Source organism: Coregonus lavaretus, assembly GCF_964263955.1.
Source record: "Coregonus lavaretus genome assembly, chromosome: 15".
Classification (NCBI taxonomy): domain Eukaryota; kingdom Metazoa; phylum Chordata; class Actinopteri; order Salmoniformes; family Salmonidae; genus Coregonus; species Coregonus lavaretus.
In genome coordinates, this window is record NC_140002.1 from 33,201,487 (window position 1) to 33,218,809 (window position 17,323).

Sequence of the window (17,323 nt, forward strand, 5' to 3'; positions counted from 1 at the left end):
CGATTTGACGACTTGAGTGCCGTTTTGCATTAGCAGGTATGGTCTTTGCATGCACTAAAATTGTGACGGTAACGTAGCCACTGTAGAATGCTGCTGCTGCAACTCTCCCTGCGTAGAGGGGAGCAAAAGCCTGGGCGGTGCTTCATGCATAGAAGAACAAACCACAGGCGCAAATTGGGAGCTCATCATTTATTGTTACTATCTATGCTTTATAATGGGTGTCCTAACCTCGTGATGCTTGCTCATCAAAACATAGTTACAATCACAGCCCTGAAATATTAAACAAAAGGAACATAAACAGTCACTGTATGGTGGTTCTATTGGACAGTTCCAGTTTGCAATTCAAATGTCAAAATTTCATTACAGGCCTAGGCTACTGTAATAATTGATAATAGTAGGTATTTGTCAAAAGAAATGTTGACATCCACCCACTTGCACCACTCCACACAAATCATTAAGAGGGGTCTTAACAGTAGGATAAATCATTTGTAATTTGTCTCGGTGGAGATTAATCTCTCCTATTGGCTCCTGTGCACCTCTCACTCCCAATCCCCATGGACTCTGAGCTCAAGTGTTCACTGGACCCATCGCTGTCACTCCTGTAACTCTCAGAAGCATGATGAGAGAGGTGAATAGTAGCACTATCAGCCTTGGGAGTCTCAGACTTCCACCAACACAAACTTCAGGGGAAAAAACTCACAAGAATAATAATTCAATTGAACAATAATTCAATAAATTAAATAGGATCAATTAAAGCAACACAACACAGGATGAGGAGAAAATATGCTTTAGGCTAATAGGACAAGTTGTTGTGGATAACCAGCAGCTTTTCTGTTCCAACACACCCGTACAGTTCATTCTACCACTGAGTGGCCAGGTGGACCACAGACTGAGTCCTCATGGAGATTCCAGGAGACCAGCGGTTGTGTGGTCTTATCATTGCCAGCAGGTAGAGAGGAGTGGTTGAATCAGAAGCCAACAATAACTGGGAGCTTGTGTGAAGAGATGAAAAAAGGGGTGACATGGGATTTCTTTAAGAAAAGCACAGATATACAGTATTTAGTCCATAAAGTCCACAGACAATACCTTTTAATCAACAGCTCTTTGTTGTAAGCTATTTTAAAAAGAGGGGGGAAAACATAATATTGTTTTGACCTCAATACTAGGCTTCTGTCTGTCTTTGCAACTCATCTGAGGATAGGAAACGTTTCATATTAGAATCAGAGGAGTCTCCGCTACCCACAGATGACTATGTGCCTGTACTTTTCAAATGGTAGTAGCTCATTATCTGGAACCAGATACATTCACTTCACTGAGGCTCAGTGACAATGACAGCACATAAGTAACATTTTTGCACAGTTTAAAAATGAAACAAACATAATTAGTGAGAACTTGCTATTTTTACTGTCCCACAATGGTAGAATATGCTTTTAGAATAAGCTTTCACAAGATACTGTGTAACGGAAAGAGGAGGTCGAGGTAGGGGGATGGTGGGGAGGGGTACTGTAGAAGTCCAGTGAAATCTAAAACCAGGGAGACTGCTGCATTAGAGTGGGGCTAAATCACTGCAGTGGAAAATCTACATACTTCTACTACACAGAGCTGCGGGAAGTAGGGGTGCTGAGGGTGCTGCAGCACCCCCTAAAAAATAAACAAATATATATATTAATATATATATATATATATATATATATATATATATATATATATATATATATATATATATATATATATATATATTACTTTTTTTTCTTCACAAATGTAGTGCACTGGGCCTTTACTCGTCCTGTATTAGAGGACCGATATAGCCGTCTGCCCAAACATCTTCCCGCTGCTATGCTACCACAGCCTTTGTAGTGGATCCACTGCATTGCAATGACCCAGCCTTGGCCCATCTACACCTCAAAAAGTCTCACAGTCCAAGTCACACTTTTTTGGTTCACTTGTTAATGTTCAAATGTGTTCTTTTAAATTAACATCATAGAGCTTTCAGTCGCTCTCTATACACTGAGTATACCAAACATGAAACCCTTTTGCCCTCAGAACAGACTCAATTCATCGGGGCATGGACTCTACAAGGTGTCGAAAGCATTCCACAGGGATGCTGGCCCATGTTGACTCTAATGCTTCCCACAGTTGTATCAAATTGGCTGGATGTCCTTTGGGTCGTGGACCATTCTTGATATACACGGGACACCAACAGGCTCCTGAATTGCTTCTATCCCCATGCCATAAGATTGCTAAATAACTAACTAAATAGCTAACCCCGTCCAAAGGCACTTAAATATTTTGTCTTACCCATTCACCCTCTGAATGGCACACATACACAATCCATGTCTCCATTGTCTCAAGTCTTACAAATCCTTCTTTAACCTGTCTCCTCCCCTTTTTCTACACTGATTGAAGTGGATTTAACAAGTGACAACAATAAGGGATCATAGCTTTCACCTGGATTCACCTGGTCAGTCTATGTCAAGGAAAGAGCATGTGTTCTTAATGTTTTGTATACTCAGTGTATATCCACATAGGCCTATACACACTTATCTAAATCAGGAGAACAACAAGAATAGCTTGCTGTGTCACAACTCCTCTGGAGACTGCGAGGTTGAGCACAGTAGTTGGCCGCAAAAGGTCTTGGATGACGTCCAGGCAACCTTAAGAGTAGCATTTCCCCTCATCTTAACGTGTTTACAGTTCAGGGAACACAAGGAATTACATAACTCAGGAAAATAGCTCTGCTCTCGTGGTCTGGACACAAAACACAGTTTCACATAAATATGCACAGATGAATACCTGTAATGTAATCATACTCAAGCTTTATGACATAGCCTACTGAATTGTGGTCAGGGTGTGACTTTTCACTTGATGCATTTCTGAGCATTTTTTCAGTGGCGACAGATTTGATGCCTTATCTTGTAGATTCAGGTGTTTTGTCAACAACCACTCTGACTCTGACATACTATTTGTGAAGTAGGTTTCAAACTATCCTCATTTTGCCATAGGACTCAATCTGCCCCTCCCTCTCACATTGCTACCACGTGCCACTGTAAATCCATTGAGCACAATAGCCTACATTGTTTGAACAGCAAATGGGGAGGAATTTGGAGGCTTGCTCACAACAGATGAGACTGCAAACTGACCTTGATGCTCTTCTATTTCAGCACTGACCAGCTCCAACCCAAAAGTGCCATGATATGGTCCAGGATTGTATGCTGCTGGATTGTTGATGTCTCATTTGCTGTTGTAAAGTTATTTGTCCAGTAGAGGGTAGTGTCTCTTGTTCTAAAGAAATATTGAAAATATATTTGAACATTCATGTAAGCTCGTGAGATCAGACTTGCTTGCGAGGCTAGGAGAACATAGGCAATCCATATAATGTAGATACTATAGGCCAGTGGAGGCTGCTGAGGAGAGGAAGGCTCATAATAATGGAGGGAATGGAATGAATGGAATGGTATCAAACATATGGTTTTCATGTGTTTGATACCATTCCATTCACTCCATTCCAGCCATTATACCCCATTCTATACACTCCATGCAGCCTCCACTGCTATAGGCCTACAAGGGGGAACATATACAATGTGCAACCTTCTCTCTATGCATCACTGTTCACCAGGGTTGGGGTCAATTCTATTTTAATTCTAGCCAATTCAGAAAGTAAACGAAATTCCAAAATCGAAATTTTCCTCATTGAAAAGCATTGAAGAGGATTGGAATTTCAGTGTACTTCCTGAATTGAAATGGAATTGACCCCAACCCTGCTGTTCACCTAACTAATTGATAAACAATAATAGTAAATTCCAAACTATAGTTTTGTTGTATTCTTCATTGGCAATAGTGCAGCTACTGTGGCATTAGATGTGCATCATTAGTCAACCGTTTCCAATCGATATGGTGTTACTCTTGATGACAGTTAACAGGAGAGTAAAAGCAGTCTCCATTAGGTCACTTTGAGGTCTTTATTGCTGATGGATTGACCCCCCAAATCCGGACCCATCTTGATGTTCTTTATTACCTTAACTCCCTGCTTACTTGACTCAAGGTAATTCAATTGCAAAGATGTATACTCCCATAGGGCCATAAATCCCTCAGTGATGAGGACAGATTCTCCGTCACCTCTGAACAATCTGTTAAAAGTAAGTCTTAATAACAACATCCATTTATCTGATCTTGTAATTGTTTTTACATTTTAGATTTTAGTCATTTAGCAGATGCTCTTATCCAGAACGACATACAGTTAGTGAGTGCATACATTTTCATATTGGCCCCCCGTGGGAAACGAACCCACAACCCTGGCGTTGCAAGCGCCATGCTCTACCAACTGAAAACAAATGCTCTGACCGTCTAAGGAAGTGAAACTGACTACAAATATGTACCTTGCCTTGCAGTGCCTTGCAAAAGTATTCAGACTCCTTGGATTTCTTCACATTTTATTATGTTACAAAGTGAAATTACATTGACTTAATTGTATATAGTTGTTGCATAAGTATTCAGCTCCCCGAGTCTATAAGAGCTTTGCAAACCTGGATTGTGCAATATTTTAACATTATTATTTTAAAAAATCTTCAAGCTCTTGTCAAGATGTTGGGGATCATGGTTAGACAGTAGTTTTCAAGTCTTGCCATAGATTTTCAAGCAGTTTTAAATCAAAACTGTAACTTGGCCACATTCACTGTCTTCTTGGTAAGCAACTCCAGTGTAGATTTAGCCTTGTGTTGTAGGTTATTGTCCTGATGAAAGGTGAATTCCTCACCCAGTCTGGTGTAAAGCAGACTGAAGCAGGTTTTCCTTTAGGATTTTGGCTGTGCTTAGCCCCATCCCGTTTCTTTTTATCCTGAAACCCATCCCCCTAGTATTTGCGGATGTCAAGCATACTCATACCATGATGCAAACCACCACCATGCTTGAAAATAAGGAGGCAGTTAACTCAGTGATATGTTGGATTTGCCCCAAACATAAGGCTTTGCATTTAGGCCAAAAGGTGTATTATTTTAGTGCCTGCTTGCATACAAGATGCATGTTTTGGAATATGTTTTATTCTGTATATTTGTATTATTTTTTTCCACTGTCATTTAGGTCATTATTGTGGAGTCACTTTAATGTTGTTGATCCATCCTCAGTTTTCTCCCATCACAGCCATTGAACTCTGTACCTGTTTTAAAATCACCAATGGCCTTATTGTAACATCCCTGAGTAGTTTCATTCCTGTCCTGCAGCTCAGTTCAGAAGGATGACTGTATATTTTATGTGTCTGGGAGATTTAATACATAATCCACAGCATAATTAACTTGACCATGCTTAAAGAGATATTCAATGTCTGATTTTGTTATTGTTACCCATCTACCAATCACTGCCCTTCTTTATGAGGCTTTCAAAAAGTTCCCTGGTCTTTGTAGTTGAATCTGTGCTGGAAATGCAATACTTGACTGAGGGACCTTACAGATGTTGTATGTATGGGTGACAGAGGAAGGGTTAGTCATTCAAAAATCATGTCAACCCCTATTATTTCACACAGAGTGAGTCCATGTAACAGGTGAAGAAGCCAGTAGTGGAGGTCCTGGGCTGGCGTGGTTACACGTGGTCTGTGGTTGTGAGGCCGGTTGGACGTACTGCCAAATTCTCTGGAAACAGCTCTGGTGGACATTCCTGCAGTCAGTATGCTAATTTAACACTCCCTCAAAACTTCTGACATCCGTAGCATTGTGTTGTGTGACAAAACTGCACATTTTATTGTCCCCAGCACAAGGTGCACCTGTGTAATGATCATGCTGTTTAATCAGCTTCTTGATATGCCACACCTGACAGGTGGATGGATTATATTGGCAAAGTAGAAATGCTCACTACCAGGGATGTAAACAAATTTGTGCACAACATTTGAGAGAAATACACTTTTTGTGTGTATGGAACATTTCTGGGATCTTTTATTTCAGCTCATGAAACATGGGACCAACACTTTACATGTTGCGTTTATATTTTTGTTCAGTATATATCCGTTCTCAGCAGATGGATCGGTTGTGAATACAAATTCAACCTCACTTTTTTGCATACTTGCAGAGGTACTACACAATACAAATCTATAGAACAAATAATTACTTTCAGACATCGGATTCTGTCAATCCCCAAAAAAGAAAGACAACAAATAGCCTAACCATAAAAAAAGCAAAAGTACAACGGTTAACTGATGCAAGATTAAATACATTCTAAATGTAGCCTAAAACACATACAGTATAGAGTAACATAGTTAATAGCTTACAATTAGTCTTTACAAAAATTTAAGAAATGATCAATGCTGTTCTCTATACATGTGGTATCTAAAAAGGTTAATTGACCTGCCATCCAAATCTGCATGTTGAGGCTGCATCTTACAAATACATCAAATTTACAATCTAATACCATCATTATAGCTTACAAGCACTTAGACTGTAGTCAACAAGTTTCTGTAAATAAAGTCATTAAAAAAGACTTTAAAGTCTACATACAACTTTTGACAGTGACATTTTATTTATAAACTAAGCATTGTTGGTTAAGGGCTCGTAAGGAAGCATTTCACGTTAAAGTCTACACAAGTGGTATTCGGCGCATGTAACAAATTAAATTTGATTTGAAATTAACCATGATTTTTACCTACCAATATGTGTAATACATGTTTTTTGTGTGGCCTAACTCTGGGCTGAACAAATACAAGGTATACTCAGGCCTGAATATTTTAATGAAAGATTGCATGGGAGAGCCTGTTTTGTGATGTCTGTTCACATCATAGAACAGCACAGGCTTCCTTACCCATTGCAACACAAATTCTAAGGCTTATACAACACAGTGAAATACAATAGCTTATCAATCAAAACAACATATTTGCAGTAACAGAGTAAAAGATGATCATTCTATTTTCGGTTATGTAAACATACTACAGTCGTGGTCAAAAGTTTTGAGAATGACACAAGTATTGGTCTTCACAAAGTTCGCTGCTTCAGTGTTATGAGATATTTTTGTCAGATGTTACTATGGTATACTGAAGTATAATTACAAGCATTCCATAAGTGTCAAAGGCTTTTATTGACAATTACATTTAGTTTATGCAAAGAGTCAATATTTGCAGTGTTGACCCTTCTTTTTCAAGACCTCTGCAATCCGCCCTGGCATGCTGTCAATTAACTTCTGGGCCACATCCTGACTGATGGCACCCCTTTCTTGAATAATCAATGCTTAGAGTTTGTCAGAATTTGTGGGGTTTTGTTTGTCCACCCGCCTCTTGAGGATCGACCACAAGTTCTCAATGGGATTAAGGTCTGGGGAGTTTCCTGGCCATGGACCCAAAATGTCGATGTTTTGTTCCCCGAGCCACTTAGTTATCACTTTTGCCTTATGGCAAGGTGCTCCATCATGCTGGAAAAGGCATTGGTCGTCACCAAACTGTTCTTGGATGGTTGGGAGAAGTTGCTCTCTGAGGATGTGTTGCTACCATTCTTTATTCATGGCTGTGTTCTTAGGCAAAATTGTGAGTGAGCCCACTCCCTTGGCTGAGAAGCAACCCCACACATGGAATGGTCTCAGGATACTTTACTGTTGGCATGACACAGGACTGATGGTAGCGCTCACCTTGTCTTCTCCGGACAAGGTGTTTTCCAGATGCCCCAAACAATCGGAAAGGGTATTCATCAGAGAAAATGACTTTACCCCAGTCCTCAGCAGTCCAATCCCTGTACCTTTTGCAGAATATCAGACTCCCTGATGTTTTTCCTGGAGAGAAGTGGCTTCTTTGCTGCCCTTCTTGACACCAGGCCATCCTCCAAAAGTCTGCACTGGTGGTGCCCCGATCCCGCAGCTGAATCAACTTTAGGAGACGGTCCTGGCACTTGCTGGACTTTCTTGGGAGCCCTGACGCCTTCTTCACAACAATTGAACCTCTCTCCTTAAAGTTCTTGATGATCCGATAAATGGTTGATTTAGGTGCAATCTTACTAGCAGCAATATCCTTGCCTGTGAAGCCCTTTTTGTGCAAAGCAATGATGACGGCACGTGTTTCCTTGCAGGTAACCATGGTTAACAGAGGACGAACAATGATTTCAAGCACCACCCTCCTTTTAAAGCTTCCTGTCTGTTATTCTAACTCAATCAGCATGACAGAGTGATCTCCACCCTTGTCCTCGTCAACACTCTCACCTGAGTTAACGAGAGAATCACTGACATGATGGCAGCTGGTCCTTTTGTGGCAGGGCTGAAATGCAGTGGAAATTGTTTTTTGGGATTAAGTTCATTTTCATGGCAAAGAGGGACTGCAATTAATTGCAATTCATCTGATCACTCTTCATGACATTCTGGAGTATATGCAAATTGCCATCATCAAAACTGAGGCAGCAGACTTTGTGAAAATTAGTATTTGTGTAATTCTCAAAACTTTTGACCACGACTGTAGATGGTGTCTTTGGTGGCACATAGTATGAAAAGGGGGATACATGTTAAGTGTATATGTTAAGCATAGAAGAGGTTTCATAAAATACATGTGGGATTTGTTTCAGACGTATGTTTGTTACATCCAACAGGGCGTACCATATTCCGTTTTTCTTCCTTTACTGGTGAAGTCTGTCTGCTGCTCATAGTCCAATGGCCTTACAGGCAGGGCTTTAAAGTGCGCATATGTGACTAAATATTTTGCTGTGCGACCTGGAGTTTTAATTTGGGAGCACCAGTGCAACAACATATTTTTATTATTTTTATATTTGTTGTAATAAGGCTTCGCTGTACCATTGTTTCCCCGAGCCCAGATTCGTTAGCGTCATGCTTGCACCATTAATACAGCAAAAACTGATTATTTTTTAGCCCAAACAGTTCAAAAGAGCTGACCCATATTGTCAGTGCAACGTTAGTTTTGTTTTTGTAACAGATTGGGAGGCCGCATTTTACATTCATAAACCATGTCGTGGGACGTTCTAAAACTACTTGCGGACCCCATTTGTTTTACACCTCATTAGCTAGCTAGCTAACAACCTGGTAAATTTACCAGAATATCCAAACATTTGGGGGCACAGAAAGAAAGCAGATCAATGATCATAGCAATGAATGAATGACGTCTTGCATGTCATCATAAACTTGACGCTCTTAAAGAGCTAGTGTACAACGTTCAATGTAATGCATCTCAATAGGAAAATAGTGAATTTACATAATGTAGAAATCTAATATTCCACAAATGCCTTTTTAATTTCAGTGAGAGGTATTCATAATAAACAAATGTATTTACAGGGTTTCATATTAGTTTCTAGGGCACAACATGTGCTTCAGAAGTAGCTAGAACTCATATAGGCTATAATGTATCTTAACCAATTTTTTAAATCACATTTTCTGGTGTTCCTAAATTATAGGTGGTGCTCCTACATTTTAAAAGTTAGTTCAGAGCCCTGCTTACAGAACTGCTAGACTCACAGCAAAGATGAGGCATTCCCTGGGTGATCCCCACTGGCCTCATCTTATTGTGTTGATTGTAAGGATGAGAGCCAACGGTCGATGTGTAAAAAAGGGTCTCACCCCCACCATCTGATGCCTTAACTGATCTCCCAAAGGGGGCATGAGGCCGACAGGATTCTGATTGCAAAGGAAGATGAGATGGCCTATGTAACGGTCCTGTAATCTGAGAGATATAATTACAGGATACTCTGTCAGTCATTTTGCTAGCTGAGATCTGTTGAGATTTACAGTTTGGGACTCGACTGACAGGCTGACGGAATGATACCATGTGTCTGTTTTGGGTTTGATAGAGACTGTACGTCTGCTCTGTTCTTTTCCCATCTGCTGGTGGGTGCGTTAAGGTCCCCTCAGTCGCTGGCTGCCATGACGGAAACATGATGCTTCTATTATCCCTGTTTTCTGAAGTGGAAATGTGTCCGTTCTTTTTGCGGTGAAGCGAGGACACTCTCTTTGAGTCCCTTTCAGTTCTAGGGCAAGACGCTAGTGCTGCCCCACTCCCTAAATACATGTCAGTCATCTCTAATGCCAAGCTCGCCGTGTCCAGGGATCTACTCTTCCTTTTTAAGGCCAGAGGACTCTGCAGAGGAGCCAGTGGACTCGACTGATTGACTTGTGTAAGGCTAAGGTGACGTGGCAGGCTGGTGATTCTCCAAGTATTACTGAGGAGACTCTGTTCATAGAGGTCAAACATTTGTAAGTCACATTCAGCAAACGCATCCTTTTGCAGGTAGCTTTCTTCAAACACTTCGTAAGGCGATGTGATGTCTTCCTCCGCTATTACCATATCCATCTGCTGGTCATATTCCCCCTCGTTATCCATGTCCACGACATCAAATGTGACAATGGCAGGGAGGGCTTGCATGTTTTGGGCAAAGCGAGAGCCTGACTCAGAGCCTCCCATGATTTCAGTTGAATTACTATTAAAATGTGATTGTTTTGTAAAGTCCACTAGGGCTTGGGAGAAGCAAACTGTCTGGTCATCCTCCAAGTCATTCTTTGTTTCTTTAGATACATCATGATTTCCTCTTAATTGTGGGGACTGTGGCTTGTTTTGCTCGGAGTCAATTTCTTGTGATTGACATGTTTTTGAGGCAAGGGTGCCAAAAGCTGCATCTGACAATTTAGGGTTGCCAACCATTTTCTCCCTATTCCCACCATTAAAGGCTTCTAAGCTTCTTTCCTTTAAGGCATGTGATCCATGTGGCATCATGTTTCCTTTTTTTTTCAAAGCCTCTGGATTGACCTGGTCCTCTTTTATATAGGCTTGAGTTGTGTTCACTTTAGAAATTATTTCTTTAAAGCTATTATCTTGGTGGATCCTCCCTTTGGTGAATAGAGCCTGCTTTTTGGAAGGTTTACACATGCTTTGCAGCTCCGCACAGAGAAGATCCTGCTGGATCAAAGTTAGCCTTTCTTCAATTAGACCTGTTTCAGGAGCAAACACAGCATTTACCTCTTCATCACTGCACTGAGCTAGTATGTCTAAAAACTCAAGGGGATCAGAGACAGGCAGCTTAGCTTTTTCAAAAGGTGGACTGATAAGACTGTCATCAGGCTCAAAAAGCTCATACAGCGCATCGCCACTGTAACTGTCCCTTGGTAGTCTATCGGTCCTGATCCGGTCAACTTTATCACGTCCGTCTTCATCTTGTCCTGGGGTGGTAGAGTCATAGTAACCCTCATCGCTGTTAGGAACTGACACTTGATGGTCGCTCTGTGGGGTCATGACATCCGAAGATGTAAGGGTGGTCTCTGTAACTCCAAGAGCACCATTGCTGTTGCTGCTGATGTCCATGGTATAGGAGCTAGATGGCTCTTCAGGTGTCATCCTAGGACTTTCACTGCGCTCTAGAAAGTATTCTTCCTGGTTGTGGGTATAGCAAACATCCTCTGCAGCCTCATTTTCCCAGAGGTCGTGGAGATAGTTCCCGTCCACCTTATCAGGGGTGGCCATTTCTTCTCCTCCACCCTGGTAGGTAACATAACAGGAACTCCTTTTGCCTGCATTTCGACTCCTTTCCCCTGAGACTGTGCCCTGAGAATCTGCAATACCGTCGTCGTCTTGATCAGCTATTATGTCACCACAGCCAGTGAGCGAGTCAAAACTCTTTAGAGAGGCCACATCACCAAAAATCAAGATAATCTGAGATGAGCCAGTAGGCAGCTGGATGTTCACTGTAGACTCTAGGTTAGTCTTTACCATTTCCTCACCTTTCATCAGTTCCCCTATGAGAGAATCCAGACTCCCTTGTTTCACCATGTCTTTCTCAGACACTATGACATCAACATTAATACATTCAGGAGCAATTGTCAAACAATCTTCGACATTTGCCGAAACAGGCACATTGGATTCAGACAAACTGCCCAGGCACTCAGTGTCATTTTGGTCAATAGGCACCTCTTTGTTGCAGACATTTTTTTCAAAATCATAATTTCTATTCTTTCTATGACGTCTGATGCTGTTAAAAAGTCCCCTCAAACCCTTTTTCTGCGGGGGGAGAGAGAATGACTTCTGATCACCAGTAGGGTGACCAAATACACTACAAGTCTTTCCAGCAGGATCTTTCTGGCTGTGGTACTCAAAATATCCTGCTGGGACATATTCAATTCCCGGACTGTCCTCCCAGTCTGCCTTGCTAAGTCCATCATGAGTTTTACTCTTGCTGACTCCCTTCTTAGAGGACCACTTGTTCAGATTTTTTTTCCTCCCCCCAAAGAAGTTGGGTAAAACACAGATGCTTTTACGTCCTCCAAAGAATCTTAAGGCAGTCCTCCTCAGTTTCCCTGATGGCTGATGCTCAGGGGGTACAGCATCAAATGTGTCAGATGGAGGCTTCACCTCAGTCTGTGAATCCTGGTCACCCATGGCCGTCTGCTCACAGCCAGCAGACAAATGCTTTGTATCACTCACTGGCTCCTTTCCTCCGCTGGGCTCCATGGCAACAATCTACAGGAAGGTGAAGTGAAGAGATAGCATGATGGTATCACCATCAGGTGCAAAGACTGCTGCCAATCATTCTTCCAAAACCATTTCCTGCCATTTTTCTGAAACATAGGACAAACAAAGGATTAGGCATAAAATGATTAGATTCTGTGTTATACACTGGTGGGCCTACATTAATGATTTTGGGCTTATTTATGGAGGTTTTCTTTACATCAGAGGAAATAACATGTATAGGTAATTATCTAGCTGGCAAAGCGTTCTGAACAAGTGTTATGCTATCTGCATAGAAAGTGTAAAGCAAACTGTCCATTGATCTATGTGCAACAGTAGACACAGTAAAATAAACAATTGATAGGACATATCCCAAATTGTTTTATCTTGGCATAGCTTTCAAGGAATCACCTGTTTTGGAAGCAAAATCATTATGAAGACTAATTGTTTATGCAACACACTACACGAGAAAACAGAGAAGCGTGACGTTTACCAAGAAGTCGTCAGGTTGGGACCACAAAGCTATGTATCGCTAGTAATGGCAGCTAGCTAGTTAACGTTACATTGTGCGTGGGCCGCAAATCTAAAAGGATGTAGCACTATCGGCTGCCTAGGCTAGCTACCAGCAAGTTATCTACCTAGCTAGCAATATTTAGAAAACGGAGTTGGTTGTATTAATCTAGTTCGTTATTTATCTATCTAGCTAGCTTCTTCTATTAAATAACATTTTACACCCCTTGGCTCGATAGCAACAATGCATGGCTAGAAAATACACGTAGACAGCAGAGTTGACTAGCCTAGGAGACAAGCATTGGCTGCTAGCATTACATTGAGTGGAATATGTGCTATATTTTCACGCCTAATTTCCAATTAGGGTTTATGGGATGGGGGGATATATAAATGAACAGACCTTGTTGGGCTTCTAGACGCCAGAATAATAAACAATAAATCCGATTCACTTTGTTCAGTCGTGCAACCCAAACAGTCTCGAGCCTCTTGTTAATGTACGCATTGAATTCTGGTAGTTGTAGTGAGGGCGAGGTGTGTCCTGGGGTCCAAAGAGGGTCTACTGTATATATTGAGAGGCTTCGTCTCTTCCTCTCTGATTTATCTTATACCGGTAGTTCTAGATTGCTAAAGACCATTTATCCCCCAAAAATTGATTCAAAGAGGATGCTCAAGCTAGAATAATTTTGCCAACAAGACATTTAGTTAATACTTTCCTGACTGACAATTTATCTTTCCTTTGACGTTGTAAGACTACATGCTATCATAGCTCAATTTAATTGTTAGTACTGGAATGTCATGCTCGATATAGCTTCCGTTACACCCACAGTCGATTATTATATATACACACCGAGTGTACAAAACATTCGGAACACCTGCTTGTTCCATGACATAGACTGACCAGGTGAAGGCTATAATCCCTTATTGATGTCACCTGTTAAATTCACTTCAATCAGCATAGATGAAGGGCAGGAGACTGGTTAAAGAATGATTTTTAGCCCTTGAGACAATTGAGATATGGATTGTTCCTGAGGGCGACAGTAGCCTAGTGGTTAAGTGTGTTGGGCCAGTAACCTAAAGGTCGCTGTTTTGAATCCCCAAGCTGACTAGGCAAAAAATCTGTCGATGTGCCCTGAGCAAGGCACTTAACCCTAATTGCGCCTGTAAGTCGCACTGGAAAAGAGTGTCTGCTAAATGTAAAAAATTGTGTATGTCTGCCATTCAGAGGATGAATGGGCAAGACAAAATATTTAAGTGCCTTTGAACAGGGTATGGTAGTATGTGCCAGGGGTACTGGTTTGAGTGTGAAGAACTGCAACGCTGCTGGGGTTTCACACAGAACAGTTTCCCGTGTGTATCAAGAATGGTCCACCACCCAAAGGACATCCAGTCAACTTGACACAACTGTGGGAAGCATTGGAGTCAACATGGGCCAGCATCCCTGTGGAAGCTTTCGACACCTTGTATAGTCCATGCCCTGTTGAATTGAGGCTGTTCTGAGGGCAAAAGGGGGTGCAACTCAATATTAGGAAGGTGTTCCTAATGTTTTGTACACAGTTTGTATATATATTTCTATAAATAATTGGTGTAAAGCACCTTGCAAGTAATTATATAATACTTTATCATACATAGTGTATGCAAATAATGTTTAAAAATAAAAAAGTACATTTTCTGTAGCAAAATTTGTTCAAGACATTTTAATGGTTGTAATTTCTACTGCACATTCTATTTTATGCTGACATTGCAGTATAACAAAAATTCCAGACAGATTTTTTATGGAAGAGGGAGAAAATAAGAAAATAAAAAACCTGATTGCATAATTGATTGAAAAAACATTAATTGAGAATAAATATATTACACAAATATTCTCAAATGCAGGACAAAACATTTGTACTATTTCAACATCACTATGAAATGTTTTGCAAAAAGTAAGCATTATGTTTCATGTAGCAAAAGCATAGGGACAATATATGCTTTCAGAGATGCATAGCAGTTGTTGGGACTGATTTGTATTGCAAGAAGTTTATCATGCTTGATGGCATTTCCAAATGGTCAATGGACTGGATTCTGTTGATCTTCCGGAGGTATCCTCGGATGGCAAGTCGGCACTGTGATAAAAGGGACTTGGGAAAACCTAGCAAAAATAACAATTGAATTTGAGTTCAAGTTTTTAAAAAAATACCTGGTTATTACACATACACAGATTCAATAGTCTATTCAAATAGTCAAATGCTGCTCTGTCAGCAAAGCAGTACAGTACTCTATTGTATTGTCAAGTAGCAATTCAACATAAAAAACAATCTGAGATGCTTGTCTAATGTCAATAAAAACATTACCAGAAATCAATAGGAGAATACCAAGGTTTATAAACAGCATAACTCCTGCATTACCTCTTTCTTGCAGCAGCAGCTCCACAGCCTCATTCTGCTTCGTGGACTTTTCTATGATGAGAGTGGGGAGGTAGACATTTGCACCAAAGTCAATCAAAAGTTGGATGTACTCCACCCCACAGCCATGTCTGAGGCACATTTCAAGCACGGTCTTAGGCTGCTTGATTTTACTAAGAAGTTTTGCATCTGTGCAGTTGTAATTTGGATCAGCCCCGTAGAGAAGCAATACTTTAAAGCAGTCTAAGTGTCCATACACAGCAGACAGATAGAGAGGGCCACTAGAAACACTGGCACTTGAAGTATACAGCAAGACTTTGGATCTGGAGTTGACCTCAGCACCATGTTTAAGAAGTTGCTTCAAAATCTCAACATCCCCTTCCCTGGCTGCAGTCAGGACCGGAGTGCAGTTGTTATACAAGCTGCCATTGGGGTTAGCACCTGCCCTGAGGAGGGCTAAAACACAGTTGAAGTATTTCCCACAGACAGCTGTGAAAAGTGGGGTCTGAGCCTTCACGTCTAGACAGTCCACCTCCGCTCCGTGGGCCAGCAGAACCTGCAGACACCTGAGATGACCTTTAGATGCAGCCATTCGTAAAGGTGTTCTTGGGATACCCCAGCCGCTCCTACAGTTGATGAACTTTCTGTACTTTTCTTGAGAGAGCAGCTCATCAAGGAGTCTGTCATCATTGTTGGACACTGCCTGATGGAGCAGTTGACCTTCACCGTTGTAGTCCTTTTCTTCTTGATTTTTTTTTAACCGGATCATAGAAATCTGGTTGAAACAATAAAGAAAAACACCATAATTAAGGCCCTAATATCCATAACACATACACTGCTGGTTATACAAAATGATGAGCATCAACTAGTTACAATGGTATCATAATTTTTTTTAAAGGCTGTTAATAGCTAGCTAACATTACCCAGCTAGCTATTTTTCTATGAGGCAGGATAAGGCAGACATTTCCATGTTATGTACAACAATAGATAGAATAATCTTTGACAATGACTAAAGATTAGTCAGTTTGCTAGCAAATAACTTATTCAGCAGTTCATGTTGTTTATAGTTAACTAGTAGTTGACTTCCTGACTAACAATCAATATCGGATTATTTCTGTGAGTATTGAGACCATTTTAGTTAACCCAAACACAAACCCTTTTCCTAACCTTAACCTTCTTCTCCTAACCTGCTACGTTAATTCTCCTAACCTGCTGCATAAATTCTCCTAACCTACTAAGAAAAAGTCACTTCCGGTCGGAGCTGTATTCCACCTAGTCAGAACTGTTTCCACTAGTTACCACAGCCACAAATATCGTAAAAATTCATGAAAACAAAAAAATGATTTTTAGTCTTAATTTAAGGTTAGGCATAAGGTTAGGTTTAAATCACATTTTAAGAAGAGATCAGTCAAAACCGTCCACCATCACCAAGCTTAGCTAGCTTAGCTAGCTTACTAGCTAAATTAGCTAGCTAGCTAATACATGGGCTATGCTAATCGATGCAAAGGCTGTTATCTAACGTTAGCTAGCTAGGGACAAGTCAACAACACAGAGACACTCATATTGCCTTTGTCAATAATAATAATTCTCAAACAGTGAAATGACTATCTAAAGGGCAAACATTTATGTTACCTTGACAGATGAACAACAGTCGGTGCTGGGCTGGGCCGTGTTGCGGTGCGGTGACAGCAGTGAGCGCGCGCAGTGAGCGCGCATTCAAATCAAATCAAATCTTATTGGAGGCGTCGCGTACAGATATTTAGAAGACGTTATTTCGGTTGTAGCTAAATGCTTATGTTGCAAGCTCCAACAGTGCAGTAATACCTGACAATACAAAATAATACATGCAAATCCCTAAAATAAAAAGAAAGGAATTAAGAAATATAGAAATACAGTTGAAGTCGGAAGTTTACATATACCTTAGCCAAATACATTTAAACTCAGTTTTTCACAATTCCTGACATTTAATCCTAGTAAAATTACCTGTCTTAGGTCAGTTAGGATCACCACTTTATTTTAAGAATGTAAAATGTCA

General features: G+C 40.7%; 2 protein-coding genes across 2 annotated transcripts; both read right to left on the reverse strand.

Moving 5' to 3' along the window:
* Positions 1-8,728: 8,728 nt before the first annotated feature.
* LOC311142961 (APC membrane recruitment protein 1-like) lies at positions 8,729-13,414 on the reverse strand. Its single transcript, XM_084178733.1, has 2 exons — positions 13,305-13,414; positions 8,729-12,504 (listed from the first exon to the last, which is right to left on the reverse strand). The coding sequence occupies exon 2, from the start codon at positions 12,395-12,397 to the stop codon at positions 9,380-9,382; it is 3,018 nt and encodes a 1,005-aa protein (XP_084034859.1). The 5' UTR covers positions 12,398-12,504; positions 13,305-13,414; the 3' UTR covers positions 8,729-9,379.
* Positions 13,415-14,574: 1,160 nt separating this feature from the next.
* On the reverse strand, positions 14,575-16,994 carry LOC311142427 (ankyrin repeat and SOCS box protein 12-like). The gene is made up of 3 exons (XM_084178072.1): positions 16,921-16,994; positions 15,292-16,063; positions 14,575-15,035 (listed from the first exon to the last, which is right to left on the reverse strand). Exons 2-3 carry the CDS (start codon positions 16,055-16,057, stop codon positions 14,878-14,880), a joined length of 924 nt encoding a protein of 307 aa, XP_084034198.1. The 5' UTR covers positions 16,058-16,063; positions 16,921-16,994; the 3' UTR covers positions 14,575-14,877.
* Positions 16,995-17,323: the final 329 nt, after the last annotated feature.

Bases quoted from the DNA above. Each gene is read 5' to 3' on its own strand.
- LOC311142961 (XM_084178733.1), bottom strand. From the start codon at position 12,397: ATGGAGCCCAGCGGAGGAAAGGAGCCAGTGAGTGATACAAAGCATTTG.
- LOC311142427 (XM_084178072.1), bottom strand. From the start codon at position 16,057: ATGATCCGGTTAAAAAAAAATCAAGAAGAAAAGGACTACAACGGTGAA. The intron at 15,036-15,291 runs GTAATGCAGGAG...TATTTTTGCTAG, and splicing joins GCTGCTGCTGCAAGAAAGAG to GTTTTCCCAAGTCCCTTTTA.